General features: G+C 43.1%; 2 protein-coding genes and 1 long non-coding RNA gene across 5 annotated transcripts in view; 1 reads left to right on the top strand and 2 right to left on the bottom strand.

The window, feature by feature from the left end:
* ap1m1 (adaptor related protein complex 1 subunit mu 1) overlaps positions 1-2,196 on the top strand; it is a 28,191-nt gene extending 25,995 nt beyond the window's left edge. Inside the window, exons 12-13 of one of the 3 annotated variants that reach the window (XR_006033957.1) lie at positions 984-1,066; positions 1,109-2,196. Coding sequence is in view for 1 of the 3 variants with exons in the window: in XM_042103503.1 (XP_041959437.1) it covers positions 984-1,006 (23 nt within the window). In the remaining 2 variants the exon portion in view is untranslated. Of the gene's footprint in view, positions 1-983 lie in introns of all 3 variants that reach the window. The other 2 variants (XR_006033956.1, XM_042103503.1) reach the window with 2 other exon arrangements.
* A 6,063-nt stretch (positions 2,197-8,259) lies between these two features.
* On the bottom strand, positions 8,260-10,291 carry LOC121718505. The gene is made up of 3 exons (XR_006033958.1): positions 10,055-10,291; positions 9,386-9,475; positions 8,260-9,045 (listed from the first exon to the last, which is right to left on the bottom strand). It is a non-coding gene; the product is annotated as an uncharacterized LOC121718505 (long non-coding RNA).
* Positions 10,292-19,082: 8,791 nt separating this feature from the next.
* Positions 19,083-27,365, bottom strand: part of eps15l1b (epidermal growth factor receptor pathway substrate 15-like 1b) — a 104,705-nt gene continuing 96,422 nt past the window's right edge. Inside the window, exon 23 of the mRNA XM_042095855.1 lies at positions 19,083-19,178. Coding sequence (XP_041951789.1) covers positions 19,120-19,178 — 59 coding nt within the window. The 3' untranslated portion in view covers positions 19,083-19,119. The remainder of the gene's footprint in view (positions 19,179-27,365) is intronic.

The raw sequence follows: 27,365 nt of genomic DNA, 5'->3' as shown, positions 1-27,365 counted from the left end.
TGTTGAAATGATTCAGAAACGTACAGCAGTAGCTACATATAGAAAATACCAAATATATTATTTAATTTTTTTACCATCGCTTTGGCGCCCCCATGGAGCTGCGCCCCTATATGCGCCGCATATAGCGCATACCCACTTTTTGCGCCACTGAGCGTTCTGAGCTCCTACTCTGGACCCGTGATGCAGGTGGTGCAGCATCAGTGGCAGAGAAACAAAAATATTGCCTTCCATTGACCATAAATAAATGTGATGAACGTTGAGGGTTGTATAGCTCAGCCTGTTTGTCTGATTGGTCCTCTGTGTCCCTCTTGTTTCTGTTTACCAGCACAATGGTGTTGGATTCGACTAATGACAAACTGATGCTTATAGGCTGCTTATAGTCTTGCCATTCGGCAGTCATCTTGACAGTGCCTCCTTGCAGATATTTCAAACAAGATGAATGAATGGAGAGAGACTCCACATCTTTCATACATGGCATTAGCTATTAACTAGCAAATTATGTTTCTGGTTGATTGGCTCATATTGTGTATGCTCTAAATTTTGCTCTGCCGCCGTTCGGTGCATATAATCTGAACTTTTCAGGTGAGACGAAACATCAGTTGTGTTTTTTCTGTCCATGTGACTGGCCAAGGCAGGCCTTACAGTTACAGATCTGTCATATTAACAGTTACAGTGACCCTCATTGATTTTTTCCCTACAGTGATTTGTCTCTTTCCTTGTAATGTCTCTTGACGGCTCCTTCCGGTGGCTAGCTAGCGTTGTGTAAGCGCTGCGTGTCCCTGCTCTCCCCTGGTCCACATCCTCTCCTGCAGTTCCTGCCTTCTTGCGCTCTCCCTGTTCAGGGTGGAGCTACCCAGCTGTCACAATTAGCTTCTTTTCTTCTTTTTCTTGATCTTCTTCATTTTCTTTGTCTTTTTTTCCTCTCCTGATTTCCTGTCGTTTGGGTCTTTTAATTAAGTGAGTCCATTTCCTTCTGTTTGCAGACTACCAGCTCAGGACCCAGTAGAGGAGAGATGCGGATCACCGTCCCTCATTCATCATCAAGGGCCGTCAACAAAAAGAGAATGAGAGAGAGAGAGAGAGAGAGAGAGAGAGAGAGAGAGAGAGAGAGAGAGAGAGAGAGAGAGAACCCCCAGTCCCAGTTTTTCCACGGACCACCAGTGTCTTTATTGTGAGTGCGTGTGTGTGTGTGTGTGTGTGCGTGTGTGCGTGTCTGGCTGTGTGAGAGAGAAAGTAGGGGTGAGCATGTCTGTGTGAGTCAGATCATGTTCATTTCAGAATCAATGCAAAACAAGAGGTTTACTTAAACAAACAAACAAACAACAAAAACCCCATCTTAATCTCCGCTGCAAACCCACTAGCAGGCCAGTTGTTCATGAAGGAGGGGGGACTATTTGACGGTTAAAGAAATCACACATAGCTTGGCCAAAACCTCCGTTATGTTATATTAGTCACTAACATGACCGTCTTTGTAGGTTAGCTGTTACAGAGAAGCTGTGTGTAGGGAGGTCAACAAGTCATTTCCGCTCGCACGCTCAGTCATCATCAGTGTCATTGAAAGGTCAATATTTTTTCAGTATTTTTTATTTTTTGTAATCAGTATTTTTACCCAACCATATTCTACAGTATGTCAAACAGTTTCAGTGTTGGTATTTATTGTTTCTTTTGTGTTTGTGTTTTTTTTTTTCTTGTCCGTATTCAATTCAGTATTGCCAGGACTGTATTGAAGGTGAATGTTCAAACCACTGTTGCTGTTTTAGTCTTCAGTTTACAGCGAGGTGGAGAGACGTCATGACTGTCTACACTTAGAATGCTGTTAGTCCGATGTTTGTTCGCTTTAGAGCTCTTTGTGCCATGTCGAAGCAGGTTATCGCTTTGCTTAAGCTAGCACTTAATCTTTCACTCCTATCAACAGGCCTGCATGTAATATTTGATGCCATTCTTATGATTTGACCATGGATAAAAAGTTGTACGCTTTTTTATGTTCTATGAAATGACACTTAGTAAGCCAAAAGAAAAATACAATAAAGTTCGCAGTGTTGCCATGATTTAACTCCCCTTTTTAAAGATGGCCATGAGTGGAAGTTTTAGGGTACAGTGCTGTCAGTTAAATTCCTATAAACTTCCTCCCACATCTCTCAAACAGTGATCTGTCTTTACTCTGGAAATCATATAAAGTACCTCTTTTGAAAACAACTCAGTCTGTCTCTGCTGTGTCAGCTTTGTTCATGACCGTGGGCTGTTGCAAGAACCAGAGGTGGGACAAAGTCACTGTTAGGCAAGACAAGTAAGTCTCAAGTCTTAACGCTGAAGTCCAAGTCAAGTCCCAAGTCAAGACAGAGATGTCCCAAGCAAGTCCAAGTCAAGTATTACCAACAGGGCTCTACAGTGCGCCCAAAATGAGGCCGTGCGAGTGCAAAAAAATATTTAGGCGCACTGGTGCGAATGACTTCTAACCATGTCAATGTTTGTCTACAAAATACACCGCAACATCGAGAAACATTACTGGTGCAAACCATAGAATCACGTTGCGAATGCAGCATAAAAACCCATCAACGCTAGCAGTTTCGCGTTGTGACTCGCTAGTAGTCGCTTCTGTCAAATCCAAGAGCGCGCAGGAAAAGCGGTAAGATGCAAAGATTGAAGAAACTAGATGTACCGCATAGCGGTACAAAATATGACCGCCACTCAGTCCTGTATATCCGTTCCGCAAAAATAAATCACACTTGAATTTGTCTCCATCTTTTACCTTATCCCCCACTCTTGAAACTTTTATGTATGCTTGTTTGGCATGCCTGAGTGTGTGTGCGGCTGCACAGAAAATAGCCTACTGGTGCTGAAAAGGTGAATAGATTGTAGAATAGCCAAATAAGATGTAGCATTGTTATAAAACCTTTAAAATCTCTAAACAATCACAAGTAGGGCAGTTCATCACAGTTCATCCATTGCAACTGGATTGATGAAAGATAACTTACACCTGTAGGCTACATTGTATTTGGGAAAAGCAAAAGGTATCAGCATAATGTTATTTATTTATTTATTTATTTATAAACAAAAACATCTCTGTCAGTTCCATGCCGTTTTCAACAGCTATCAAAAACAAAGGTCATTTTTGGATGGATGGATTTTTTTGTGAATGTTTCTTCTTCTACATAAGATTTTAGTCATCTTTAGTTCATGTGGTACTTTATTGTCAATGCACAAATTAAGTAACAGTAGTCTGAAACGAAATGCTGTTTTACATCTAACCAGTGGTGCAAATAACTGACATGTCCAAATGGGCCTTGATGAAATGCGTCGCTAGATTGTTACACATTTTAACGGGCCAAAGTTGAAGAGCTGCTGTTCGTTATTGTTCGTGCAAATATAGGCTGATTCATGTTCCCTTGCATTGTGTAACTGAGGTCCATGGCTAGTCTGGCTTTCACCAGACCAAGCTCAATCTTTTAAGAAATCAAAAAATAAATAGCGGGCAGATCAGGCTGGGTTCACCCAGTCCATAGGCACCCGATATTGTTTAATTTTCCGATTGAGATATCCACGCTCTGGCTATTCTAAATGCAAAAATGCATCAGGGAGTTATGACAAAACTGTATCCTAATAGAAAGCTGTTACCTTCCCTAAGCTACAGTACAGGTAGGCTTATAAGGTAGGCCTATTTACAACATAAATTGTCAATAGGCTATGCTGGCGACACAAATAAATTCTCCTTTGGAAACCAATGGCTTACGCCTTAGGCTACAGTATCAAGCGGACTTAAACTGCCATATCGTGGCGAAAAGTTGTAATAAAATTCACGCAGCTCCATGAGTCAAGGAAAGCGCGAATGAAGTAGCCACTTCTAACACAGTAGCTTAAGGTGTGTTGCTAAAGCAGCCATAATGAAATGAAGGTGTCATTGTTTGGATACTTCACACACACGTGCTTTTTAATTTCACAGACTACAACTACCAAGCTGGAATCAAAACACATCGATCACAACACTCTCACACCCTGCACGCACTTAAAACAAATAAACAGGTGTCTCACTGTATCAGACCGGTTACGTTGGTAAATCTTACATTGCACAGAATGATTTTTGTAGCACGTGCAACAAATGACAGTGGAAAGATACAATTACAGTGCTGCTATCCATAGATATATATACTAACATATCAGTCAGTACATATATCTATGGCTGCTATCAATTTGCTTGGTATAACCGCATTTATAGTTTTCTACAAATGCAATCAATCAAATTGGCCTCCATCACTCAACCAAAGCTAATGGTAACATTACCTAGGTCCTTATTGATATTATAAGATTAACGTACCTGCAGTAAAAACCAAGCATGTCCAATAAACATCCTCAGATTTATTTCAGCTTCAAGAAGAAATGGGAATCACATTTCATGTGAACATAGTCCTATCTTTATTAGACGTTCTCTGCAGTAAACTACAGTCCTTGTAGGAAGCGTCCATTGTTTTTCCAACCCACTTTTAACTTCCAACAAAATTACGTCTCACTGCAACGATGCGCCATCTAGTGGACAAACGACTACTTATCGCCAATACTGGAAATGCAGCCATGATGATGAATATTTGGCTTTCTTTTAATCCTACTGAATTTGTAATTATGTATCGGCCGTTCTAATACCGATAGTATGTGGGTGCCTGTGTGTGTGTGCATGTGTATAATATGTGTGCACCGCCATGTACAGGCCAATGAGTGTACAGTCACTAAATGTACACATAACCTAATTTTTTTTAGACCCCCCCATGGATGAAATTCTACGAAACTTGGCATACCCCCAGAGAATGCCAGGTCAATCATACACATAAAATTTGGTGCAGTTCTGAACATCTTAACTGAAGATAGGGGCGATTAAAGCAGAATAATATTGCATTTTCATTTTTTACCGGGGGGGGGGGTGCAAATCACAAATGAGTGATAATGGGCCAGATTGATGTGGGCCCTTGAGACCAACATACCATAAAAGAGGGCAGGCACAAAAGTAGCCTCCCGTAATACTCCCATTTTATTCAAAGGTAGAACGCTACTGACAACTCCAGGCTTCCACGCATGCTTGTTTGTTTACACCGAATACAAGCTGAAGTGCAAAACGAAAGTAGGTCTAACGTTTGCCTACTGCCCCCATCAATGCAGATATTTCAAATAAAAAATAAAAGTATAATATATATATATATATATACTGATTAGCCTATGTTGGGTTTTGTGGAAGAGAAAATGGACTGTTTTAGTAGTAGTACTAGGCAGTATGCAGTCAGATAGGTCACCATGGGCATATTTGGATTAGCTACAGATGGATTCACAAATAAATAAATTAGCCTACATTTGGCAGGATACTTGATATACAGGCTAAATGCAAATATGGCAATGTATTATATTATTTTACATTAACAAAATGTAGGAAAATGGAACAGACTGAAAATAAAATAGGCACTGATCTTTAAAATCCTGTGTCCTGTAGCCTAAATGTTGTCAGTCATTCTTAATATTCGCAATTGGTGCACTGGCATGTTTAACTGTTAGCTGCAGTGTAATGTTAGATTATGTGTAAGTTAAGTACAGAACTGACTGCGCCCAAATTTTTGTCTGTGCTCCTAAATTTTTTAACTTGGGCGCACAAGTGCTCCTGGAAAAAAATGTTAGTGTAGAGCCCTGACCAAGGCCAAGTCGAGTCCAAGTCCAAGTCCTTATTTTTTCAAGTCCTAAACAAGTCACTATCTTCTTACTGCATATTAATATGTCATCAATCATGCTTTCTATACATCATTCTTATCAATATATCATACTTGACATATTGAAGTGTTTTAAAACACTTATAAGTACGGAGCCCCTAAGGGGACATGAGCAAAATAAAATCTAAAGTTTAGTTTCATGTGCGCATGTGAAACTTTCCGTGAGCAAATGTAGGTTTCACGTGAGCACATAAAACTAAACTTTAGATTTTTTTTGCACACGTCCTTAGGGGCTCCGTATATAAGCACAAGCCCAAAGACAAACAAAGTTCACCGTGTTTCCCAGAGTTCGATAAGTCGAACGTGCGATATGTATGTGGTATGGAATATGTATGCGATATGTATGTGGTGTGGAATTGGGTTAGCCTATTCACCGTCTCCCCTAGAGTTAGATAAGTGAGCAAAAGCATTTTTGTCTCTTTACACGCATTGTTAGTGAGTGTCAGCAAAGTGAGCCAATAAAAAAATCCCTAATTACTTGTGGCCTGGTATTCACAACGAGTAGGCTACAACCTGCAATGCAGATTAAGAGGACGAGGCGATTTAGGCAGATATATTGACTTGAGACTACAGTATATTGGGGCGAAGCACTGCTACTTGGGTCAGAGATATCACGCAACACATTGTCTCACTTGCCACAGCACAGACAATCTCTAGGCTACTCTTTAAAAACAGCCCCTACAAGATGCTTGGCGATTGGCGAGACATGAAACATGCCACAACTGGTCCCTAACAAGTCAAGAACTAGGCCTACAGTGCATTCTCCTCCAAGATGCCTGGAGCCTTGTGCTCAATGTCCCCAAATATGTTGCTGGCTGCACTGCATTCTAAACCATTCTATGTTGCACACCCCATAGCTGTTTTGTCATTCAAAATGTTAGAATGGCTTAGAATGCAGTGCCGCCAGTAATACATGTTATGTAGGCTATGTAGAGTATTGGTCTTCACAACTGAACGTAAATGCCCCCGCCTCTTTTTTACAATGTAAAAATGTCTAGTCATTTGTTATACCAATAGGCCTACTATATTAACAGTGCCGCATGGGGATTTGAAGAAAGAGGACCGATGCAGGCTAATTTTTTAGACCATCAGTAATTAAACAAAGTGTTCCATCATCATGGGCATGCGATCATTGAGGGCGAAGAGTGTCCAGCGCTCCACGCTCATCTTGTTTACCATTATGAGTGCACCATCCGTGTAGCCTACTTGCAGCACACTTTGTTGTCAAAATTATCAGTGTGAATGCACTCGTGAATGAATACACAGTGCTAATGACAACCTATATAGTGACCATCCAAATGATTTACATCTTATTATTGTGTATAAAAAATATTACATTAAAAAGGAAAAATGGTTGTGCTTTTGATTTTTGAATATTTTTAAAAACAGTATAGTTCTCTACTTCAACTCAATTAACATTTTGACTTGCAACTTTCACTTGTATTGGAGTAATATTTGACAAGGTGTATCTGTACTTTCACTTAAGTAAAGGAATTGTGTAGGCTACTTTGTTCACCTCTGCTATTGGTTTTACCAAGAATATTTTGCAGTATTTTTAAACTACAAAAATACACACCTTTAAAAGTATTTTGGTAGAAAATGCAAAGCCATCCTCCTTCTAACCTCTGTGCGTGAGACCTTCTCAGCAGCAAGCACATGCTCCAGTACAGAATATACGGCCCCCACTGACGTGCAAATGAGCGATAGAAAACCGCAAATGAAAGCTTGATATTTAATGTTGCAACACACAATATGGGTGTAAGCTTGAAATCCCATCAGTCATTGATGATGATTTATTGGTCGTTTCGGTTAGCTCCGTGGAGCAAATTAAATTGTTTAGGCTATATCGAACCCATCGAACCACATCAAAGGGATCAGAGGATCCATCACAATATCACATGATCCAAGTCAGACGACAAATGGTAGCATGTTCAGTGATGTTCATCCCTTCTCACAATAGATAAGAGACCTGCATTCCATGCAAAATAATGTTGCAATGCAGGTGTAAAGTTAACGATGAACTGCTGAAGTTGGTATGGGCAGAAAATAGTTGTTTTTATACAATTTTACCCATGCTGCAAGTCAAGTCATTACAAGTCAAAGGGGCAAAGTCAGAGTCGAGTCTCGAGTCAATAGCATGGAAGTCCAAGTCGAGTTACAAGTCATTTCTAATTTTGTCAAGTCGAGTCTGAAGTCATGAAAATCATGACTCGAGTCTGACTCGAGTCCAAGTCATGTGACTCGAGTCCACACCTCTGGCAAGAACCATGTTTTAAAAAGCACTTTCTAAATAGAAATTGTAGCCAGATTCTAACCAGACAGATCTTAGTAAAGGCCTATTCACTAACAGCTGTATGAGTTTTACCCCTTTCTGATCATGTGGCTGGTGGTATTGGCTCCTGTTTGGCACTGGCTCTGTGGACCTCAGAGGTTCAGAAGGGCAACTGTGTTTATTAGTTCTGGACGGTCAAACAGGAAGCCTGTGGCAGAACATTTTCCTGATGGTGGATGACTCTTTTATCCCTAACTCCCTATCAAACTCCATTATAAAACCATTTGTTGTGGTTGTGTTAAAAGGCTTCACAAAATGTCACTTCAATGCACCTGCTGTAGGCCCCTTTTAAGCTTGCTGTGACCTTTCAGAGACAACAGTCCATGACAAACAAGATTCAATATCCACGCACATTTCCAGAAGATATTTGAGTCAGTAAAACAGTTTGGTGCTGTTTTTATTTTCTTTATTTGATTTTAAACGCTCCACTGTGGTGTTATGTGGGCTACTGGACCTCTGATGTCACCTGCCCGTTTAATCCGACACTGGCTAAAGCAGGAGGAATGTGCTGGAGGAAGTGACTCAGGCATCGGACCAGTGCTACGCCATCTCACCCCAGCGGCCTCCCTCCGGGCCTTTACGGAGGGGGACGGACGGCTGCACATAGAGCAGCCATTGTTCCCACGCCGCCAGACCCTTGACTAGGGTGAGGTCATGGCTCTCTCTTTAGGCCTGTGATCCGCTCGCTCACCGCAGGTTTTCCTGGAACCTCTCAGAGCCACAGAGCAGTGAGAAACGGCCTCAGGAGGTTCTTTCTTTACTTATTTATTTGCATTCTTTACCTTAATGTTCCCTTTGGTTGGCTAGAAGAGCAGCCCTTTGGCCTCCTTTGAACCACCATAAAAAGCAGTCACGCACGTCCCACGCAGAAGTCATTCCAGACATTTTGATTGACAGGTTGAAATTTCAGTATTCTGTGTAACTCTTATCATGATAAGGCCTAGGCTTTCAGGTCAAGGTCCTGATTAGTGTCTGGAAAATATGGCACAACAAAAGGGTCACTGACTTGCCTGCCTTGCTTACTGTAGGTAGGCTATGTGAGAAAATATTTGTAAACATTTGCAAAAACTTAAATGCTATATAATTTCATGCACTTATAGAATTAGGTTGTTTAGCCTGTTTTATCTTGTGGTGTATGAGGCAATACTTGTATACCTGGACTTGATTCAAAACAAAAACATGCAGTTCAAAATATTACATTACCTAGGCTACCTTGCCTTCCTGCTTTCACCACACTTTTAAAGCGCTCCCTGCAGTTGCTATGATTAATGTTTTGGCGCCTTATATTTCCGAAACAGCCCATCCTACTTACCTGCAAGTTTATCACCTGCCAGACGGTGCGTGGGAGGAAGTAAAGGTGCGTCAAAGCAAATCTCGTTGCATTCCAGAATAACACGCTTAACTGCAAGCAAAAATATTTCGCATGTCATTGTAATTATTTTGTTGTAAAAGTAGACTATGTTCACACGGTGTACACAAGGCGTGCTTGCATTTATGCTTGTTTGGAATTCTGGTCCCTTAAGGTTCCTCGTATCCACACTAAGTTCATAAAACTAAAATCCACACTGTGTCCACACAATAACATAAAAATTAACTCACTACTTTCCTATAATCAATTCAAATCTGTAATCACAAACCTTCCTATGCCAAATTGTACCTGTTTTATGTAAATGTTATTTTATTATTGTTATTATTTTATTATTAATATTTTCTGTATTTTTATTTCCCTTCCTCCTTTATGATGGTATGTAGGTTATCTTATTACTGTATTTGTTTTATTTTCTTTTATTTTCCTTATTATACTATATCTCTTGTTATTCCATTATTATTGTGTAATCTCGGTTTCACTGAAAATGAGGACTACCCTTAATGAATCTCCGAGAATAAATAAAGATTGAATGAATGAATGAATTTATGATGACAATGTGTTGCATTTGCAGTTATCTCTCGGCAAATGAAAAAGCAGGAAGGTTCACATTACATGACAATTCTCTGTAGGTATGTCCATCGATGTGGCACATTTGTGTCGATAGGATATTCCACCGGAAGTAGGTGTAATAACTGAATGGCATTTAAACGAGCATAGTCTGTTATCCTGCAATTAATCTACTCGCACGTAAGCGTGGGACTTTTGACACAGATTCAGCGGTCTCTGTGACCTAGGCTACTGCGTGACATTCCAAAGGGTCGCTGCGAGGTGCGCCACAGAGGGGATCTCCTTGTTTGCTTCGGCATCGGGACTCCGGTGCCTAGCAACACTATTAGTCCTGGGGAAGCCCTAGCACTTCAGGCGGACTGTGATCCCCTACGTGACGTCAATGGACGATCATTCCTTCTACCTGTCGTGCGAAGAGGCCAGAAGCGGGATCATTTGTGATGAGATTTGAACCGAACAGATAACATGGAAAGTTACCAGAATTATCAGCGAACTCATCAACGGGTCTGAGAATGCACACCAGAAAAGTAGACCAGATTTTAATATTTCCTTGCATTGCGTAGAACTACACAACATTACAACCGTTTATCACTTATACCAATATGGTATATCACTTATACCCAGGGTGCGATTTGTGTAAAAACCAGAGGGGGGGATGATTTTGAATAAGTTTGTAACCCCCCCCCCCAAAAGAAATGTCATGGCTAATAATACCCTATATTATTTTTGCCACCTTTGTAACATTTTAGTTTTAGTTTACCGTGGTGTATGACTTTAAACAGCGAGTGTGCTTGGTATGATGATCAGCTCCTCTAATGCAGGGTAGGAGTACGTTTTGACAAGCATACAAATTCACCTTGTTCTTGCCCCATCTGAAATGACTTCTCTACTTTTGCTGCCTCCATCCTTTCTGTATTTGTTGTGTAAAAAAACGTTGTATATGATGGCACTGAAGTCTTAAGTTAGTGAATTGGCGAACAGTGTTAGTTGGCCTAGCCTACTAGACTGTTCTCACGTTGCAGCGCTTTACTTATATGAAGTAGCATTAATCAATATGAGGGGCAGAGGGGGATAAATGTTGTCTCCCCCGACGATAAAAATAATTTAGCAGAGGTAGGGATAGGAAAACCAGAGGGGGGGAAATCCTCACCATCCCCACCTACAAATCGCACCCTGCTTATACCAATATGTTACTAGGCTACTTAGATATGATTGAGTGATGTTATGAGGATATGACTTAGCCTACATATTTTTCTATATCTTAAATCATTGACTTTAGTTCAGCATTCAACACGATAGTACTCTCACCTTGGTCACAAAGATGAAGGCCTTAGGACTGAACACCACCCTGTGTCACTGGATATTTGACTTCCTCACCAACCGTTCACAAGTGGTTAGAGTGGGGGGTCTGACCTGACTCATTAACCATCAGCACTGGTGCTCCTCAAGGCTGTGTTTTGAGTCCACTGCTGTAATCTACACACATGACTGCAAAGCCAACAGTAGTCATACCTCCATCATCAAGTTTGCAGATGACACAGTGATTTTGGGCCTGATTAGTAATAACAATGAACAGCTCACTTGGATCAGGTTGATGAGGTGGCACAGTGGTGTCAATCTAACAGCTTGACACTGAATATCAATAAATCCAAGGAAATGGCTGCGGAAAGGAAGCAGCAGAACTACAGTTACACCCTACTAATGATCAGCGGGCAACCAGAGAGAGTCACAAGTTTTAAATACCTTGGTGTCCACATTACTGAAGACTTAACATGGACTGTTAACACTCAATATGTTCTGAAGAAGTCCAGACTCTACTTCCTTCGTCAGCTAAGGAAATTCAAAGTTTCTACATCCATCATGAAGGCCTTCTACACTTCAAGCGGTTGAGAGTGTTCTAACTGGTAGCATCATCACCTCGTATGGGAACTCCACAGTTAGAGATTGTAGTACTCTGCAGAGTAGTGCGCTCAGCTGAACATACTATAATAACTCAACTCCCTGCTCTACAAGATATCTATTCCAGAAGAGTACTCCTAAGAGCCCAAAAGATTCTGAAGGACTCTTCTCATCCTAACAATGGATTATTCCTACCGCTGAAATCAAGAAGACGCCTATGTAGTCACAAAGCCAGAACGTAGAGACTCAGGAGAAGTTTTTATCCCCAGGCCATCCGAACTCTGAATTCACACTATACTGACTTTGCACACATTCACTCCTCAGCACTCTCAAACATTTCCCAACTCTGGATTCACACTATACTGAATTTGCACTCATTCACTCCTCAGCACTCATGACCCCCCCCCCCCCCCCCACACACACACACACACTTTTTTACATCCCTCTCCCTATACTACAGACCTTTTATTTATTTTCTTATTTCATCACACGTCAAAACACACACACACACACACACACATCTGACTTTCTCCAACTTTTGCACATCTCCATAGAACTTTTTATTTATTATTTTTGATTTCTCCTCCATCTATCTACCCATGTCCTTGATTGCCTAGCCTTTCTGCCCCCCCCCCCCCCCCCCCATCCCCAACACACACACACAAAACACACACACTTACATCATCACTGTCATCACCTCATATACATACAGCACACTGCTTGCTACAGTAAGCCTCCTCTACATACTTGCTGCACACTGCCCCCCCCCCCCCCCTCCCTACATACACAGCACATTGTCTTCAGGATCTTCTCCAACACACATCCTCTACATACTTACAGCACACTGCCCCCACCTACCCACACACACACTACACACACACACACACAGTCACTGCTCCACTCCCCTCCCGCCCACACACACATCTTCACTGTCATCACTCACATACATCATACATACAGTACTCTGCTTGCAATAGTAAGTCCCTTCACCATACTTGCATACACTGCCCCCCCCCCCCCCCTCCCCTACCTACACAGCACATTATTTAATCAGGAAGCTTCTCCAACACACATCCCCAACATACTTACAGTACACTGCCCCCCCCCCCCCCCCCCCAATACACAGCACATTGTCTCATGAGGAAGCTTCTCCAACACACATATTGCACACTGCCCTCTCCCCACATACACAGCACACTATCCCATCTCCCCTGTCATCCCCCCAACACACACACCAAGACCCCTGGCAGTTGGGTTAGCCCCTTGAGCCGTGGATCTGCCCAAGGTTTCTTCCTTGGTAAGGGAGTTTTTCCTTGCCCCTGTTGCTCTTGGGTGCTCCTTGTTGGTGCCCCCCCCCCCAATTCCTATCCTCCCTCACCTTTCTTATGCAGCCCTTGCCACTTAATCTACTAAACCCCTCTTCTACTGCACTTTTTACATCCCCCCCCATAAATGCACATAGGCTGACACCAGACATAATTTCACTGCATTTCTCACTTCCAGTAACTATATGCATGTGACAATAAACTTCCTTGTATCCTTGTGTAGCCCTGTGTCTGTGAGCAATAGGCTAATGTCAGTTCATATAGGCCTGATGTACAATTATATTCAGACCAACTCAGTAGGCCCACAAAACTGCTGAAAATGTATCTGCAATTTGAAAAAGCTTTACCTGTTGCATTTCAAAACCTTTGAGTCAGCTGTCATGAAAACAGTCCTGGGCACTAAACTACATGACTAATACATAGTAGACTGTATATTGTCCATGTGATAGCCTGCCTATGTATTCCAGAACCTTTTTGCTTATACTTTTTGATAAAATGCACAATGCGTAATCAAATAATAAAGGCCTACTGTTTAAAGTACTTGCCCAATAACTACTTACACACTCGATAAATAAAAGACAACTGATGCCAACTCACAGTGACTCAGTGTAAAGTGATCTTGTTACTCGACTGTATTCAGCCAGTTGATCATGACTTTCTCAACTTCTCTTCTGTGTTGGAAACACTTGCGCTTGCACTGCTGTTTGGCCTTGGCCATCGGCCTACTTTCATAACTGCTTTCCCAATGTTTTCTACGTGATAAGCACTAAAACACTAAATCGGAGGATCTTCGACCAGCAACAGCAGAGCCAACAGCAGGCAGCAGGTCACGCAGTACGTTTGTGTTGTGATTGCGCGTTGCCGTGGAAGCAGGACTCCCGGGGAAAGATCAAAGTCTGAGCCGTTGTAGAGGGAGCCCTGACGAGGGTAGTCTGCCACTGCTTACGCAACACACTCCAGCAGCATTTCCTACCCATGTTAAACATTCCAACATCAGCTCACACATCAGGCCGGGAGACGAGATCTGAGCCATGCATGGTTCTCCAAAAGCAGGGATGCTGAGTTGACAGCTGTGCACTCAATGCTCACTCTTCAAAACAGCTTGGCTTCGTGTTATTAGATGGGAGCATTTTTCAACATAAACGCATGCTCACACAGAATTATGTTGACAGACACACACACACACATGCACACACACACTCTCTCACATACACACACTCACTTGCATTTGTGTGTCAAAGTCACCACATTAATTCTGCCAGCTCTAATTGAATGCCCCATCATGTCAGGAGACAGGAGGCCGTCCCAGGCTGGCCCCAGATCAGGTGCTTGCTTGGCAGTCTGGTGTAGCTGACCACAGCCTCTCATGGAGCGCTGAGCTGGGGCCCTGCGGCTACTCTCCAGACAAGCAGGCATGTTTGCAGCATTTAACGTTTATCAGAAAGGGATATGGGGATTTTTTCAGGCTGGTCTTGCTAATTCTAGCACTTATTACCTGACTAGAACTGACACCTGACTGTATAAAAACAGCACTCACTGATTCTTATTGTACTCTACCTTTAAATTGTTTTTAATTGTTCTAGAATTCTTGGGAGAATTGTTTTAAAAAGCTTTAAACTGTATATCATGTTGTAAGTTAAAAATGTGTCAGCCAAATGTTATGTAATGTTTATGATGTTATCTGACTACTCTGGTATTGGTCTATATACCCACACTAACCAGCCACTCCAACAGAGGAGCGCTCTAATGGTGCTTGAGCAAGTCGGGACTACGCACTCTAGAACACGTTTGAAATGCTGCCATGGTGACCGGCAAACATCTGTCTGTCCTGGCAGGAGCTGTGATACTTAGTCTCTCTCATGTTTCTTTATGTTTATCCTGAAACTCTGGTATTGGAATGTGATGGTTTCATTTTGTGTGTGTGTGTGTGTGTGTGTGTGTGTGTGTGTGTGTGTGTGTGTGTGTGTGTGTGTGTTTGTGTCTGTGTCTTTGCTCTTTCTGTTTTGTCTTGAGTGTTCAATCGGTATCATCTTCCTGTATCATCAATTCAGCCTGACTCAGGCAGGACCAGGTGGATCAGGAGAATGTTTTTCCTGCAGGTGCTATTAATGATGCAGTCAGCAAATCTAATCAAAGAGCCTTTACTTTTGGTCAACATCTCTGTAATTTGGAGGCAAACATAGTGGCTCGGAGCCATAAACAGTTCCAACCAATCAATATGTTGCTCTAGGAACACAACAGGGAGGGGTGGAATCTATTAGCTATTGATCTCAACAACCTTTTGCTAAAATCACAGGCTCTCCCTTTGATAATGGGGCATCCGTGGCCTTGGGGCTGCCGTGGCCTACTGGTTAGTGCTTCGGACTTGTAACCGGAGGGTTGCCGGTTCGAACCCCGACTTGTAGGAAGCGACTGAAGTGCTCTTGAGCAAGGCACCTTACCCCTCACTGCTCCCTGAGCGCCGCTGTAGCAGGCAGCTCACTGCGTCGGGATTAGTGTGTGCTTCATATCACTGTGTGCTGAGTATATAAAAAAGTATATATACTTATACTTAAACGAAGTTGAAAATGTATGAATATAAAATAGAAGTTGCTGTTAATAACAATAGTGTGTAAGTAGTAGTATAGAAGTTGAATATGCAGACAAAAAGTCTACCAGGTGAATGGTTTCAGCCTTTGCTTTTTTGGCTCAGGGGCTTGGGAACGTTCATGGGAAACTCAGAATGATTAAGGCATTGTAAATCTTCTCAGAGTGACGTTGTACTAGAGATTTCCATTGCGCTAAAGCCATCCACATGTGATCAAAGGCCCATCTGTGCTGAAGCACAACTGAGGCTTTTCTCTAAATGGTCTAGTTGTACACCTGTAGTTCTTTCTGTGCCATATTTATGGGAACACTGAGAAGCCCAAACTGTGCCATAATTCACCATGGCCAAACACACATTTCCCAGCGTCTAGTCATCCATATTATTTTGGACTATGAGGAGGACTTTCCTTTTTGCTGGAAACTGAGAATTGAACAGCTGTGGGACAGAGAGTCACTTGTCAAAACTCTTAATTCGTTCTGATGGCCCACAAAAGCACTTTTGGTTTTACTCTTTTGCTACTGAAAACATTTGGGTTTTGACTCTTTTGGGGAAATATGATCATTCTGGGATGGCGCCCGGCATAGTTTCTGCTCTCCTTGTGCCGTTTGTTTTTCTTTTTTTCCACTGCCCAGTGATATTTTAGCACATGTGCATAGCAACAGCGAAAACAAAAAAGCGGCAGATGGATTCTTTCTGAAACCACTTTTGTGAATTACTGATCACGTAAAAACCCGCTGCGGCTTTGAGATTGCAAACATCAGTGTTGAGAGACTGCATGCAAACCATCCCTCTAAATAGGGCCGTCTATTTCTGTAGGACTCCAGCGAACATGTGTTTGACATCAGTGTCACTCATTCACTTGTGGCTGTGGCCCCTCACTCTCTTTCTTTCTTTCTCTCTCTCTCTCATTCACTCACTTTCTCTCTCACACACACACAGACACACACACACACACACACACACTTCAGCCTGTTGGCTGCAATGTGAAGAGGGACTGAACAGGAACCTGTTACCCTACTCACATCTAGCAGGTTTCCTACTGCAGATACTGGTGCTGGAGTCCAGTACATCATGTTTTAAGTTCTGTGCTATTAAAGTGTGAATATAAAGTTGGTCAGTTTATGAATGTTGAGCTAGATAAACTTTGTGACCTGCTCATGTGTGACCCAACAGGTGGGTTGATACAAAGTGAGGACAGCCAGTGAACTTGCACTAATAAACCAGTTTTAGACCGGATGAAGTGATGCAATCATATGAGTCAGTTTGGCTTTGTTCCCTGGGCTGGGAGATCACTCGAGCCATTTAAACATTTTAAACGCTGGTGGTACTGGCTACAGTGCCCATACCATATTCAGGTCCATGTGCCTACGGGCACCCAAGTTTGAGTCTGACAAGTTTGAGTCCTTTCCCGATCTCATCCTCTCTCCCTCTTGCTTCCGATCACTCTCTTCACTGTCCCAACAGATTAAAAAAAAAGTACCAATTTAATACTGTGAATGTAGCCCTTTAAAACAACTGCACGAACAATGCCTGTCAGGTTCTGCAGGTGGCTATTTTGTACAGGAGCGTAGTGACCTGACATGACTCACCCATCTTTTATTCCTGACCAGTCTAGAGTGACAGTGTTCACTGTTCCCGCTTTGTTTCATTGCATTAAGAGCTTTTTTGTCCAAACCTGCAGCTGAGATTTGAGAACATCTCGAAGAGAAAGCAAGGTGTCAGAAATTCTTCTCAACAAATCATCACACTGAAGGACTGATTTAGTCAGATTAAATGTGCCGTTTTTTTTTTTTCAAGATGCGGAAGGTGTGTCAGTCTAATTAATCAGTACAGTGTGTTTCAGTGGTGATTACTGGTTTTAATTACACAGTTAGATCAGCTATTTGCTAAAGGTTTTTCAAGTGAACATTACTCATCCTATGTAGGTGACCGTGACACACACACTCTGCGTGGGCTAATGCAAGGTGTGTCATGATCAGGTACTGAAATGTACCACTGAATTAAAAAAGATCATATATGCAGACTCAGACATTTATAAAGACAAAGCTTTCCTTTAAAATCCCACCTGTGGTCTAATTTATCTTAGCGTCTCTCTATACCACAGCTGAATACTCAATTTCTCCCCAATTCAAACCTCTTGGAAGCATTGGTCCCTAACAATTATTTAATAAGTATTATATTATAGTGTATTAATGTGTATATGTGTATTGCAGGTGCATGGCCCTGTTTCCATTGTAGGACACTGTCTGCAAGCACATGGGTGCCCAGTTGTCCTCCTGGAGGCTGCCCCCCCCCCCCCCCCCACCATCCCCCTCTGTCCGACCACAGAGCGGAGGAGGAGAGGAGAGTGAGGGGAAAGACTGTGGGGACATGTGTCCACCAGAAATCCACCACACTTTTTTCTCCCCTTCTCCGTGACCGCTTACCATCAGAGCCAGCTAAAAATACAGCCTTTACATACACACAGACACGTAAATGCAAGCCATGTGAACACACACAAACACACACAGACACACAGGAAACTCACGCAAGCCCACACACTCAGGAGCAAACACATGCATAGAGCCACATGCTGCTGCTTTAGAAACGGGAGAGTGGGGAAAGGGTGCGGCACACGACGACCCCCATTCCATAAGTGTTGTTATGATAGCACACAAAGAAGCTAGCAATCTACAGATCATTTCCCTTTAAACATCGTAATTATACTCAGGAGATGGTTACACATGCTGCCTGGGGGAGAGCCTATGTGTGTGTGTTGTGTGTGGTGTGTGTGTGTGTGTGTGTATGTGTGTGTGTGTGTGTGTGTGTGGGGTTGGGGGAAGAGTGAGTGGTATTTTTCTGGTTGAGGAAAATTCAAGGGTAAAAGTTAAAATAGAAGTATATATCCCACATGAAGATATCTGTAAATGGTCCCCACAAAGATGCTATTTATAATCAAGTGAGTTGGTCTCGGGGTCTGGGCAGGATGTTTAAAAGGAGATATTTAACGAGTTTGAGTATGAAGCCGAGCACACTGCCTTTATAGAGAGTTTACGCTGGTTAATGGGAAACCCGGTGAAGAGCCAATGCCAACCAGATATGCAGAGCTGGGTTACGACGCAGGGGTTCATCCTTGGGTTCCTCTCTGCGGTTTCCCTGCAGTCAGCGCCCAGTGTTATTTGCCCCTTGGATGGCTTTCAGGAGGGATGCAAGCCCAGAGCGAGAGACCTTGTGAAATACTCTCTCCAACAGTTTTATTGCAGAAAAAGAGTTCCTCAGAAATTCAGTGAGTGATTTATTCCTGATTCACTCTGACAGTTTCAGCAGGGAATGGACTGTGTCTCGTTCCGAGCCTCAGTAAGCTGGACTGAAATCCTACCTGTAGAAAACACAAACACATGCTCTACTTGTTAATTGATTGATCTTGCTCAGACAATGTCATCAGGACTATCATAATACTTCAGACATATCATGCTGGATCATAAACTACACGGACAGAAAGACAGTTGAATAATGCCAACGAAACCTGAGGCTGCGATCAGATAGGACGTGTTGTTTGCAGTGAGAAACATTTTTTTAAGCCCCACCTGTCATCAACCCAATAAAATGGAAAATGTTACATTTCCGCATTTTGGTTTTCACATTACATTTCCCATCTCATTCCACTGGATCAGATGTTATTTTGATTCATATGTCGGTCTGTTTATGACTCCTATGTTTGTGTGTGGCTATTTTGTTTTGAATCTATGATCTTCATTGTCAAAAAAGAGAATGCATTATTAAAGATAGGCACAAAAAAACAAATTTCCTCCTGTTCCTCGCGCCCCACCTGCCATGTCTCTGTTCCCCACTAGTGGGGCCCGCCCCACACTTTGAGAACCAGTGGATTACACCCTTATGATGCCAGGTTAGATATACATGTTATTTCAGTGATGTCAGCAGAGCTCTATCGTGCTTCTTGGGCAATAACGGACAATGACAAATACGCCTTATGACGTCAATTTTGCAGAAGACCAACCATAGTCCAGTCCTGGTTAATTCATTAAAATGATCAATAAAGTGTTTAAAAGGAAATGATTCACAGTAGGTTGGGTGTGAATGAACCGGACTTACCTGGAAATGGCAGGGTTTGGTTTTCAGGTTGTTATTATATGGTGGGAATAGCAGTAGTTAATATTGCATGGCATTCTTAACTTGTTATAGGCTACTAAGAGATTGCAATGCCACCTTCCATCCATCAATGCCATCTTCTGAAAAAAGCTTTCTCACAAATTTCTTCCTTGAATTATGATTATGCCTGTCCCTCTTACATGGTAGTTTTCCATGTCATATTACGTTTTTTTCTTTACAACTGTATACAGTCTTTTTCTCAAAACTCTACACACAAAAATTCAACTTTTGTTCACACAAAATGCAAAATGCCTCAAATCTCCAGATAATTGAAACACATCATTCAAAATGTTATAAACACATTTTCTTGATCGCTTTAATGCTTGTGTCAACTCTTGCATCACATTTTCAAAACAATTAACATGCAGTTCTAAACAAAATCACTCTGGCCAAAATGCCAGTTTTAACCTTGAGTTTAGCTATGTCTGTGTCATTTTTTCTCATCAGAAAAACTGTGAAAAGATAAAAATCTATTGAATAAAAATTAAATGTATTCATTCCTCCTAAGATGTAACTTGACAAATTTCATTGAACTACAGCTTGTCATTTTTCATTGAAATAGACCTATAAACACCTGGACTGGCTTTTGTAGTGTTTTCTTCACCAAAAGGCAATACAGTACTTTCTCTAAATGTGCCTTAGATCCATTCTTGCAAATAGCAACACAGAACAGACATGGTATCTCTTATGATAATGAATGATTGCTGATTGAAGAATTGTGCAAAGGAGATTCACACAGGTGTATCAGAGATTCAGACTTATGCAAGGCATCTCTACCACCTGTGAATATATGTTTTCCTTTTGTTTAGCACAGAAAAACCGTTTGAGGTCTTTAAATTACATCTCTTTGATGAGTGACATGTTTCAAAAATGGTGTGATGTGCAAAGGTTTTGTGTGTAAACATTTAAAAAAAACTGTAAGAGGGAGATTTGTCCACTTCAGAGGTGACAGCCTTCAAACAAGATGTGTCAGGCTCTCTTCATGGTGAAAGGTCAAAGTAGCACCCTCCAACTACAGCTCAGCACCCCTCCCCCCGCCCACCCCCCCAACCACACACACACAAACACACATGCACACAAACACACACACACACACATGCACACACACAGTTTGGCGCCTTTGTCTCCCAGGTGACACCAGGTGATCACCTGTGAGGGAGAGCAGACAGCTCGTCCAGCTGTGATCCCTATCTGCTCCTCTAAAGGGACTCAAACCAGACCAGAGGCATCACTCAAGTGCCATTCAGGCCAACAGACAGCGCTTTAGGGGAAGAGAAAGCCATCACTTCAAAGGCCCAAGCAGCACCTCCCCCCCAAAGACCTGTCCAACAATGCCACATGACAGGAAGGAAGGTGGGTGAACTTGTGCCGTGTACTAGCACGATTAAGCATTAAGCAAGGCCGGGCGCAGCAGTCATCCCACCCACGGCGGGCACCTCTCGTGCTGACGACAGGGTAAAGCGTTGGCTCTGACGTCAGAGGGCACTTCCTCCTTACACTGGGCTCCTATTGTTCTCCAACACACCTCTGTGCGGGCGGCAGTGCCATGCCAAGTGCGTAAGGCTATGTAAGTAATGAAGGTATAAATGAAGTAATGAAGTATTACTAACACGCACCAGTAATTGGCACACACACACACACACACAATTGATCGTGTCTGCATGACAGGTCCTGGTTTGAAGATATGCCTGAGAGATTTGTGCACTATCCTCTGAAATATGCTGTCATACTAACCAGTATAAAACCGAATCTGTCAGGTCTGTAGTATTCCATGCTAATGGCTGCCTTGGCTTGTGGTGCCACCAGTATAGTGAGCTCATGGGCGTGCAGGCCAAACATTATGCCATGCTGCACTGGAGATAGAGTGGCACAAGAGTACTGCTCGCCAGACACCTCAATATATTTCTGTTCCTGGATAAAGTAGCTGAATCCTGCTGCTGTTGCTGCTGCTGTGTGTGTGTGTGTGTGTGTGTGAGAGAGAGAGATAAGATCTTACGAAGGATCAACAAGAGGGCCTAACATGCTCCCTAAGGCTCCCTCTCATCTCCTTTGATCCTGCAGATGAGATTGTGTTATTTGAGCATACTTCACACACACACACACACACACACACACCCCTGTGGCATTAACACTGGGGGGTTACTCTCAGATCCCTATCTTTCTCACTTCAAACACGTGAAATCCCCCCTCTTCGACTAAAAAATAAAAGGGCCCACCCCTCACCCCCACTCCACACAAACATGGCGGCCCCTTGTCCATCAAATGCATGGAGAAAGACTGGTCCCACTGTGTGCCCCTGACTTCACCGAGTCGACTCACCCGGTGGAGCGCTGGTGCTCCCGGCACCTGTTCCTCGTGCCTCTCGCGCCGCGTCATCCTGGCAAGGGCCGCCGGTTTGTGGGGGCAAGACGCGGCAATAAGACCCAGCCGTTCGACGTGAGCTCTTGAGCTGTTTGCCAGATGCTGCTGCTGCTGCCCGAGCCCCGGCCAAACCCAAGACCTGCTAAGCTTAATGCTGACCTCTGTGGGCAGGACACAGAGTGCATGCTGCCCCTATTAAGCCTCGCCGCAAGTTCACCAGGCCAAAAATATCAAAGCCACCCAGACCTGATTTTTCACTTGAAGTCATCCGCTCTCATGCACTTGGGGCCAGAGGCGTCGCTCGCCTTTTCCAAGGAAGCGGCTCTCTTGGTGAAGATTTAAGTTTAGAAGGCCAGTTAACTCCAGCAGCAGAGAGACTTACAGCACCGCACTGCATGCTGTTGCAAGAGCTGAGGTAATTAGTGTATTGCAGGCAGGCAAACAGAGGGCATGACAACTCTGTTAACCACTTAGTGTCAGACAGAATTACAACATGACCAGACATGTCCACTGTCCACTGGAAATCTCCAGTCGGCTAGATTCACCTTAACCCCTATCAGCTTTGTGTTGAAATGGGAGAATTATTTCAATGGTAAGGGCAGATGGTCAACGATAACATAAAATTAAGAGTGCAGATGCAAAACCTTCTAAATTCGTCTGACAACTTTTCCTTCAAATGAGCATTTTTCATCAGTCTCCTATAGGTTTTTGCCTACAAATCGATCTTTCAGACCAGGAAGAGCTAAGAGCTAAATTATTTGATTAACGTATACTATGTGTGTAGAGCATTCACTCACCACCGTAATTTTTGACGGAGGTGGCGTTTAGAGGCTTTTGCATCTGAACTCTTCAAATGTTGACTGTCAGGTTGTAACAGATTTGTAATAGTTGTTTGGGGCAACTGCGGAAACTCTTTGTTTTGAATGCTCTACACTCCCAGATGTTTTCCCAGGGGTGTCAGCGGCTACAGTGCTGGAGTACATCTGTCCTGGGCCTGTTTGTTTGCTTAAGAAGTGAAGTGAATTATGACCAACACAACTACTCCAGGGACTGTGTGTGCTCTTGATAGCATAGCCAAGGCTCATCATGGGATTGTTTTTTTATTCTCAAAGCACAATCCCCCCCCTGACCAGTGACCACTATTGCACCAGGGCTGAGGAGGCCACGCCACAGCCAGGCTCGGAGACAGGCTGCTGGACGTCTGTAATTTGGCCTGACTGGACCGTGAACCCTGCACACAATAGCGTGAGTTTAAAACGCACTTCAAATCGTCCGTCCTTTTCCGTCCGATATACAGCACGTCCCGCTCGCAGCATTACCACAGTCAGAGACTGGTTAACATCAAACCTTTTAATATGTATAAATAAATATAAAAGGGGGGGGGGGTCCCATTTCATGGTTTTATTTTTTTTCTCTTCTCCAGGATTGTGGCGATGTACTCCTGTGTTTTATAAGACAGAAAAATAATAACAACTGCAGAACATTCCAGAAGGGCTGTAATTTTCTTCCGGCGGGCAAAAGTTGTCCATTATGGTCTGGGTCAGGGAGCACATCCGAGCCCGTCATCAGGACCGCACGGCCCAGCCACATAAAAGCGCCTGGTCGCCACTGGGCCCCGGCTCTCTGAGTGAGCAGCCAATCAGTACGCAGAGGCCTGCATTTCTGTACGTTTGCCCCCTAACCACTCCACAAGGGCTAAATAAAGCTCATATTCTTCAGATGAAATTATAGCATGCTTGCGTGCTACCCACCCCTCCCTACAATTAGAATCAGCCATTGATGGGCATCCTAAACAATGGTGTCATGAAGCTACAGGGGAAAGAGAGCTCGCCATAGATGGGCTCCATATGATGGCAGAAAATGGGAGTCGTCAATAATTAAAAGACAAACACTTCTGCTAATTTTAGTGTTTAATGTACACTGGCTAGCGATGGCTTGATGTCACAATGAACCCCTCTTTTAGAGGACTTTTAAAGGGCCTACTTAATTCGACTATTTGCAGTATCAGACTCAAACTGACTGCTGGTATGTAATAATGTATTTATAAAGCCATGAAAACTATTGCATGGTGTAACTTATGTAGGTGGTGTTCCAGAACAGGTATTCCAACAAATCCATTAATGAACAATCTGGATTTGTCCACTAATGAGCTGGTCTGAGATTTTGGGCAGGGCAAGAGAAAACTAGTGACTGGAACATCGTCACATGCAGTTGTGGAATTTTACCTGGTCTGACAGAGATATCCCCCTGTCTGTGTGCGTGTGTGTGTGTGTGTTTTTGTGTGTGTGTGTGTGTGATTTTTTCGGGCCGATAGCAATCAGGTGCAGTGACAGCGCTCCATTCACAAAGCTCTCTCTCCCGGCAACCTGCACTGCTTGGCAACAGTCTGCTCCGCTGACAGACAGACAGGCAGTGCATACCTGGGACCGTCAAACAGCGCACTGGTCGTGTGGGAACACCTCACCAAGGTGCAGATAGAGCGTTTTGAAAGCGCACGCGTGGGCTGAAATGTAAGCTATGGTGCGGTGACTCACCTGGGCAGGGCTGGGCTGGCTGGGATCCCTGCGCGTGTTAAAGCCTTATTTTGGTACACTTCAATCAACCGCAGACATCACTATGGTGAAACTGGTTTGTGTTGTTACTCAGTCCGTCAGGCCAAATACATGAGGCTTTTTTTGCAACTGTATAGTAATCTGCAGTTGTCAACAGAGTCTGTCCTGAACCCAGATGGGCAGATAAAGGGAACATCTTTCTGAGGGATGATCTGATAATTACCTTTTATTTCCCATGTGCCCATGTGGGTGTCACTTTGGGGCTGGGTGTTGTAGGCTGTAGAATACTGTAAAATTTGTATGTAGCTATAAGCTTACAGACAATTTACTTGTACAGTTTAACAAGTAGTGAATTGACGTTAAGTTGTAAAACTTCTGTAAAATGGTAGTCTGTTCTGTAGGCTATGTGAATATGGTATAGGGCAATTCCACGGAAAATTTACTTTTTGTCACATCCATAACACCAGTGAAATGCCTTGGCATTTGTATGATGTGAATGATAACATTACATTTTTGTGCATTTTTTCTCATGTACATTCTTCAGCCAAAAATAGCAAATGTTCAAATATCATGTAATCATTCACATCATACCATACCATCACATTTTATTGGCGTTATGGATGTTACAAAAAATTTAATTTTCCATGGAATTGCCCTATAACATATTCACACAAATAAATATATGCTCCATTCTGTCATTGGATTTATCGCTTTCTGTTTAAGTTTGTTTAAGTTTTCTTGGAAACTTGTTGCTCTGATCAGAAATCCTTTCAAATTCACAAACAAACGTGCAAACTGTTTCGCTGCAAACATACTCACATGGTCTGAGGAGGCGGCGGTATCAGGAATTGGGGCGGTAGTAGCATAGTGGTTAAGGAGCTGGGCTAGCATGCAGAAGCCAGAAAAGTTGTGGATTTCCACCATTATGCCCTTGAGCAAGGCACTTAACCCCGAGTTGCTCCAGGACAATGTAACAATGCCCGTGTAATATAATTGACAGATGTAAGTCGCTTTGGAAAAATCGTCTGCTAAATGAATAAAAATGTAAAAAAAAATAGGATGTAGTTCTCCTTTAATATACCTGGACACACATACTGTAGGCATTGGATGCCTGATTATCTTCAAATTCCAGGCCGTCAGCTTGGCCACTTCAAGGTCTGGTCTGCATGGCTTTGGTGAAAGGGGCCAAACCTCATGTTGTTGCCCGGAGACCAACACTAGGCCCCTGTGCCAGACAGTGAGACCCAGTGTGTGTGTGTGTGTGTGTGTGTGTGTGTGTGTGTGTCTGTGTGTGTGTGTGTCTGTGTGCTCCGCCTGATCAGAGATGGTATCATTGTCACACCGCGAGCGCACATGAATTAGTAGCCGGGGCTGTTTTTAGGCCACATTAGAGGCATTCCACGGTGTGTGAGTGTGTATGTGTTGTGTTTACTCACAGGGACAAACGTGGCTATTGAGCATGGTGCACTATGGAGTGAATGAGCTCATTCTCCTCACACCTCACCTCACACACACACACACACACACACACACACACACACACACACACGCACACTCACATTCCAACGCCACTTTCATTAAACGTTAAGCAGTTCACTGCTTCAATAAACTAACTCTCTGAGAGAGCCATATTCCCCCCCTGGCTTGTGAGAGGTACAAATGACATCTCTTAATCTCTTAATATGAGTCAAAACAAGAGCACTTGGAATTAACTGGAGTATCCAGTCCAGTTTGTACTCAATGTATTTTAGACAGTTGTGGCATATTGTGTAAAAGCATTTAATTTACTCTCTAAAGAATTGTGGCTTAATAAGTAAATTGTGTGAAACTGACCAGGCCCAAATGTGAGACCGATCTGATTCGAAGTCAGTCGAATAATACTTCCAGTGTGTGTGTCTGTGTGTGTGTGTGTTACATTTGGATTTTAGGAGAGCAGGAGACGGAGAGGATGAGTAAGCTTTAGGAACAAGTCCTCGATCTCCTGACATCTAAAAATAAACGCCATGCGACTGTGTTTGCTCTCCCCCGTTTAAACGCGGACCGAAGAGTCTGAGGAAAAACACTGGGCCACTGCATTCTCCCAACGTCACCCCCGTCACACACCGTCACCCCCGTCACTGTGTCAACCTCCGAGAATGAGAGCTTTGTGTTTCACACCAGGTCTGGGCATTCGGACAGAAAGCTACTTGGGTGGGGGGTAGGGGTAAAGGGGGGAGTGACAACATCACTAACACAAAACCTGAGGATTGCTCCAAGCCTAACCTGCCACTTAGGGCTGGCCTAATGAGAGCCTGCATTTCACCATGCACTTCCTGTGTGGAGACTGCTGCACTGAAAACCTTCCACTGCAACATTTACCTTTGCTGAGATCACATATTCCCCCAAGTCATTTTGCCTGTGTGTGTCAGTTATTTCTTTACAGCTAAGAACACAAACTCTCTCTGTCACACACACACACACACACACACACACACACACACACT

The sequence above is a fragment of the Alosa sapidissima genome, chromosome 1 (genome assembly GCF_018492685.1).
Source record: "Alosa sapidissima isolate fAloSap1 chromosome 1, fAloSap1.pri, whole genome shotgun sequence".
Classification (NCBI taxonomy): domain Eukaryota; kingdom Metazoa; phylum Chordata; class Actinopteri; order Clupeiformes; family Clupeidae; genus Alosa; species Alosa sapidissima.
This window is presented reverse-complemented; position numbering and strand designations above follow the sequence as displayed.